The sequence below is a fragment of the Vespa velutina genome, chromosome 17, assembly GCF_912470025.1.
Source record: "Vespa velutina chromosome 17, iVesVel2.1, whole genome shotgun sequence".
NCBI classification, from domain to species: domain Eukaryota; kingdom Metazoa; phylum Arthropoda; class Insecta; order Hymenoptera; family Vespidae; genus Vespa; species Vespa velutina.
Genome location: NC_062204.1, coordinates 4,169,667 through 4,175,860, shown reverse-complemented (window position 1 = coordinate 4,175,860; position 6,194 = coordinate 4,169,667). Strand labels below are relative to the sequence as shown.

General features: G+C 38.5%; 1 protein-coding gene across 3 annotated transcripts in view; it reads left to right on the top strand.

The window, feature by feature from the left end:
• Positions 1–6,168, top strand: part of LOC124955177 (aromatic-L-amino-acid decarboxylase) — an 8,377-nt gene extending 2,209 nt beyond the window's left edge. For 2 of the 3 annotated variants that reach the window (XM_047509225.1, XM_047509224.1), the window contains 15 exons: positions 258–384; positions 1,332–1,618; positions 1,691–1,951; positions 2,039–2,182; positions 2,641–2,707; positions 2,793–2,955; positions 3,369–3,439; positions 3,519–3,538; positions 3,622–3,720; positions 3,806–4,026; positions 4,090–4,199; positions 4,720–4,890; positions 4,954–5,030; positions 5,153–5,279; positions 5,357–6,168. In XM_047509225.1, coding sequence (XP_047365181.1) covers positions 357–384; positions 1,332–1,618; positions 1,691–1,951; positions 2,039–2,182; positions 2,641–2,707; positions 2,793–2,955; positions 3,369–3,439; positions 3,519–3,538; positions 3,622–3,720; positions 3,806–4,026; positions 4,090–4,199; positions 4,720–4,890; positions 4,954–5,030; positions 5,153–5,279; positions 5,357–5,721 — 2,211 coding nt within the window. In that variant the 5' untranslated portion in view covers positions 258–356 and the 3' untranslated portion in view covers positions 5,722–6,168. The remainder of the gene's footprint in view (positions 1–257; positions 385–1,331; positions 1,619–1,690; positions 1,952–2,038; positions 2,183–2,640; positions 2,708–2,792; positions 2,956–3,368; positions 3,440–3,518; positions 3,539–3,621; positions 3,721–3,805; positions 4,027–4,089; positions 4,200–4,719; positions 4,891–4,953; positions 5,031–5,152; positions 5,280–5,356) is intronic. The other variant, XM_047509226.1, reaches the window with a different exon arrangement.
• Positions 6,169–6,194: the final 26 nt, after the last annotated feature.

Sequence of the window (6,194 nt, the reverse complement as noted above, 5' to 3'; positions counted from 1 at the left end):
AATTATTTTCTTCCTACGCAAATTTTTTCCGACCTTAGAAATCTTTTCGTAGTTTTTCCTTTAAATTTCGCGATCCCTCTTCGTCCCCCGGCTTTACGTTCGTCTGTGGAAAAACGGACAAATAGATTATCGTCGCCACATGTGCGTGAAACGGGTCGATCGCAATTTCGAAATCTGGTTGTTATGAGACAACCAGTTTAGTATTAATATCGACCCTGATCTTTCACGGTGACCCTGTCATCCTGTTGATTCCATAGGCCAAAGAAGTGGAACGAACTCGTCGATCTACTCTCGTCGTTCATCGAGGGACAGACCTCAAGGATTTCGATCTTTCCGTGTCTTTTAAAAGATCAACGATGAATCTCGAAGAATATCGTAAACACGGTGAGCTACATTATTCTTAGACAAATGTTCTTACTATCTTCTATATATATATATATATACAGTAGCATTAAAATCGTCTATCATTTTCTTTTTACACGCTCATCTACAAAACTCAGAAATGGCATGCTTGCTTTGTAATAAATTTCGCGATCTCGAGAGAGTAATTTAGCTAAAAGAAGACTCGTAACGAAGCTGGTGAAATATTTTCCTTTAACATTTCGACTTGACGCGAGAAACGATATGTCGTTATCCATTTCCTTTCTCTTTTTATTTGTTCTCTTTTCCTCGTGAAATACGTTTGTAATTTGTAGAAACAACGAGAGACAACGATGAAACGAATAACGGAGACTTGTGTGATCAAATTTCGTCGTAAAAAAAAAACGTATGAGGTACTAAAGCAACGTCAATAAGAAGGAATCGAGGTACGGGAAGCGCTTCGAGACTTTAAGGGATTTTACCTGACTGAATGATATTGTATCCAATAGGCTTCAATCGGTAGAGACGCAAATCTTCTGTTTAAGCAAACGATAAATAGCGACGAGTCTTTTCACGGATTTCCTTGGTGCATTCTACCAGCGATAAAAAGTTTTATGAATACAAACGACATCCGTTTAACACTTCATTCCGAGATAAAACGAAGCATTGCTTTGATAATCTAGGGTGTACGCTATTACATTCTTACATAATGCCCATTCGAGAAAAGAAAAGAGTTTGTTAATGGACGACGAAAAGCAATCAAAGGAAAGACGAGTTTAAATTTACGAGAGTTTCGATGAAGCATTGTTTTCGCGTTGACGTTAAACAAACGAATTTTCTTTTTCTCGATTTCCTTTAATCCCACGATCGACAATGAACGATAGACCAAGTAAATAAGTTTCTTGAAATCGGTCAGGTCCACGACAATGGATAACTTTTTCTTTTCTCTTTCCAATCTATTTTCTATATAGGAAAGGAAATGGTGGATTATATCGCCGATTATCTTGAAAATATTCGTTCGAGACGAGTATACCCAGCCGTGTCACCAGGCTATCTGAGAAACATTCTACCTGCATCAGCACCGGTCGATGGGGAACCATGGGAGGATATATTTTCTGACATCGAGAGATGCATTATGCCAGGTGTAACTCATTGGCAAAGTCCTCATATGCATGCTTACTTTCCGGCACTGAACTCTCCGACGAGTATGTTAGGCGACATGTTGGCCGACGCTATTAATTGTCTCGGTTTCACTTGGGTAAGAGAGACATAGTTGCGAGAGACTAACTTCTTCGAGTCTTATTTATACTTCCTAAATAATTTCATTTAGGCTTCGAGCCCAGTGTGTACCGAATTAGAAACGATCGTGATGAATTGGCTTGGTAAGATGATAGGTTTGCCTGAACAATTTATGCATCGGCCTGGTGTGATGAACGGTGGCGGAGGTGTCATCCAAACTACTGCATCCGACTCCACTCTTGTCTCCCTTCTTGCGGCAAGAGCTCGTGCGATTAGAGACGTTCAAGAAAGCGAACCCAATGAATCGAGCGCAAATATCAACTCGCGCCTCGTCGCTTATTGTTCCGATCAGGTTTACTTTATTTAGTTTCTTCGTTATCTCGTTTTTATCACGCGAATTCTTTTCTAAACTTTAGAACTTTCTGCGTATTGTTTAAAGGCGCACTCGAGCGTGGAAAAGGCTGGACTTATCGGATTAGTAAAAATGAGGTACATCGAATCGGATGCGGATCTTAGCATGAGAGGCGAAGCTCTTGAAAAAGCTTTGGCTCGTGATCGAGCTGACGGTTTGCTTCCGTTTTTCGTAAGTATTCTCTATGTTTTATTTATTTCATCAACTAATAGTAATTAAATTCACGATTAAAAAAAGAAATATAATGATAATAATGCAAAAAGGGCAAACATTTGCCAATTAAAAGGAGAATTGTCAGTAGTTACGGAACGATACAAGACAAACTATCGAATTGCCAATTAAAACCTCCTCCGGAGTTTAAGTAGTCGTGTCGCTGCTATAGTCGGACGGTCGACGCAACAATCCGGATCGACGTTTCACTTAGTTGGTCCCTTAGGGCGAACGGCATCCGATTATCTTTCCTTGACGTTCTATTACTTATTTGCTCTCTTATTTCTGGAAACTTAAATTTAACAATGCTTCCCTATCTATTTCTCGGAAGATTACTTAAAAAAAGATACGAGCTTTGTTTGATCATTTTCACATATATCGTGACATTATGCAACTATAAAATTCATCGACGATCGCAGGTGTGCGTGACTTTGGGTACAACCGGTGCATGTTCCTTCGACAATCTTATGGAAGTGGGCCCGATATGTGAGTTACTCGAGAAACATTTTTTCTTTCCGTAGAGACAATCGAATAATCATAATCGACAATCGACTCGTACGATCTGTTATAGGCGAAAAGAATGGTTTATGGTTGCACATCGATGCTGCCTATGCCGGAAGCGCCTTTATCTGTCCGGAATTTCGTGGTTGGCTTCAAGGAATCGAATATGCCGATTCTTTCGCTTTCAATCCAAGCAAATGGTTGATGGTTCATTTCGATTGTACCGCTATGTGGTAAGGAGTATGACTGATAATTTTATTTGCACACGACAGAAAAAGGATACAACAAAATAATATATTAAAGAAACAGTTCGTAACATTTAAAAACGGAACTAACTATTTTCATATTCTCTCTCTTTCTCTCTCCCTCTCTCTCTCTCTCTCTCTCTCTCTCTCTCTCTCTCTTATTTCATCTCGTAGATCTTATTGCGGAAACTCCTTCCTTTTTTCCTCATTCTTTCCGCAATATCCGCTTGAAAGCGTCCTAAGAGCGATTTTCTAGTTATCCACAATTGTTCACAATCCATAAGCGTCCCCGATGATATTTGAATCGCTTTTAAAGTCGATGGTGCGAAATGAAACTATTCTCGGTTCGAGGTTGAAACACAGTTGGCGCGCGTATAAACTTGAACTCCATTATTTTTCAGGGTGAAAAATAGCCAGGCTCTCCACAGAACTTTCAACGTGGATCCTATTTATCTAAAGCACGAAAATTCCGGTGAGATAATTAATTGTAATTTATCATTCGCATTAAGAATTTCTTCTGTTTTATTCACATTGTTATATTATATTTTCAGGACTCGCCATTGATTTCATGGTGAGTAAGAAAAAATTGAAAATATAAAATAGAAAACATATATAACCGCTTTAAATTCTTTACGTCCTTTATCGTCTTCGTAGCACTGGCAAATACCGTTGTCAAAGAGATTCAGAGCACTCAAACTTTGGTTTGTCATCAGGAATTACGGGATTAGTGGACTTCAGAAGCACATACGAGAGGTAAATAATATCTTTTGCAATTAATTTTTGTAATTATTTAATAATTATTCAATGTTGTATAACAATTGTTTCTTGACATTTCAAGGGAGTAAGATTAGCACAAAAGTTTGAGGCTTTGGTACTGGCTGATCCACGTTTTGAAATTCCTGCTACGAGGCATTTAGGAATGGTTGTATTTCGTTTGCGAGGTGAGAACAACTCGACTGAAAGATTGTTAAAGAAAATGAATTCTCGTGGTCGTGTGCATTGCGTACCTGCTGCACTTCATGGAAAATACGTCATCAGATTCACTGTCACTTCGACCAAGTAAGCTATCGTCTGTCTTTAATCAACCTGTACGGATTAATTCATGAATATTTATTATTTTAGTACCACCAACGAGGACATATTGAAGGATTGGGCAGAAATAAGGAACACGGCTAATGAAATTTTAGGTGACAGTTCTGGTTCACCAGTAAGAGCAAGAGTTCCGTTGGCAGGTAAATCTCAGGAAGACCGTAGACAGGTGCAAACCGCTTGACAATATTCTTCACAGACATTTTGGATATCATTGATTATGGTTATATATTAGTAGATAATAGAGCAATTGGATATTCACATGGGACAGACACAACAAACACGATATCGTTTTGCGACGGATCGATATAAGATATATTTTTTAAAGAAGAAAAAGAGCAAGGAAAAATTTTTAAAAATCTTAAGCAGGCCAAGTTGAACGGAGTTATACCTTCTTAATTTAATTTCGATCAATCGGCTCTTTCGTCTTTATTTTCTCTCCTCCCTAATTAATATTATTATTTATCTTGTTTCTCAATTAGCAATAAAATGTATTGTTCCTATTGTTATTCTATTTTTCATTTTGTTTTGCCTTTTTATTTATTTTTCTTTTCCTTCTTTTCCTTCTTTTCCTTTTTATCCCTTCGAATTACCCTACGTACGATCGAATTCGAATTTACGTTTACGAAAGGCACAATCGACGACGTTCCTTCCACTTTCCAGATACGCGCGAGAAGAACGAAAATTTCGGTTCCAGTTTGTTGTTAGCTAATTCACCGATGTCACCGAAGATTGTTAATGGCAGTTTCGCAGCCATATACGACGCCACCGATGTTTTCGAGGAATGCATGAAGAACTTTGGACAGCTACGAGTCGAGGCAAAGGATAGTCCAGGTGACCGGTTTTCGATTTTATTAAAAATATTCGACTTTGTAACTTACCTGCTTTCATTTTTAGCGATGCGACGACGTATTCGAGGTATACTCATGTCAGGAAAACAATTTTCTTTAGATTCTCGCATGGATCTCGTTCAAGTGAGTTCAAAATCGATTCATCTCGATTCGATACAATTTATCATCTGTGTTAACTTTATTTTATTAAAATTATAATTCTCTTTCGTGGCGTATAAATAATAGAATAAATAAAATAATTTTAGGGCTACGTGTGTTGTGGACGATCAGCAGGACCATCTACCGATCTTCCTCAAATGAAAGAGGACGAAGACGGTCTAGTCACCGTTGAATCTACTATAAGCATCGACAAAATCGACTCTACTTACAACGGTAAATTTATCTACGATATAATCACGAACGTATCTAACGTATAATTTCTTCCTAACTCTGTCACTCTCATTACACAGATATTTCTCGAGAGAACTCTATGTTACTATCGGATCTTGATGAATCGTATGATAACAACTCGAAGAAGGAGATAGCGAAAGCTCACTCGGGCTACGGAATAGCTAATGGTTCGGTTGTCAAGCAAGAAAACGAAGGTCAAGACGTTTCGTCCATGCCATCCGGGGAGAAGGGTATACCTAGAAGCGAAACGATCGGTGCGATAGGACATCGACCTTACACGGGTGAGCTCGTACCTTCACGTTTTCGATCGGAGAAACCGATCAAGGACAAAGAAGAGATCGACAACGACGGTAGTGATGACGACGTTGGTGACGAAGACGGCAGGCTCTGTCAAAAGTGTGGTCATTCTTTCAAACCTCAGTAAATCTCTCTTCCCTTCCTGTTATTTTTTTTTTTTTTTTTTTGTTCATCTCGTTACGAAACACGACGTAGATCGTCGATTTGAAGAGTCATGAAAATGTTAACGCGTGTAAGATTATCTTTTCGTTTCTATTTGCTCTCTCTCTCTCTCTCCCTCTCTCACTATCTCTCTTTCTCTGTCAGTCTATTTATCTAGCTATCGCTATCTATTTAACTTTAAATGGATTTTTCGTCGTTCCTAAATCGACGTACGATCGTTCAAATAAGCCGTAGAAGCAAACGAAGAATATCGATTGCAGCAATAAAACATGTTGAATGCCGTAGTTAGACGAAAAGCAAACATCTCTCTCTTTTACTTTTATTCTAATGTACATACATACCCTCTCGTCCATTCGCAATGTTGATCGTCATTGATCGATTCCTGTAAGAGCGTGGATATTAAATGTTTTGTTGTGCTAGAGGAGTAAAGTATCAAGG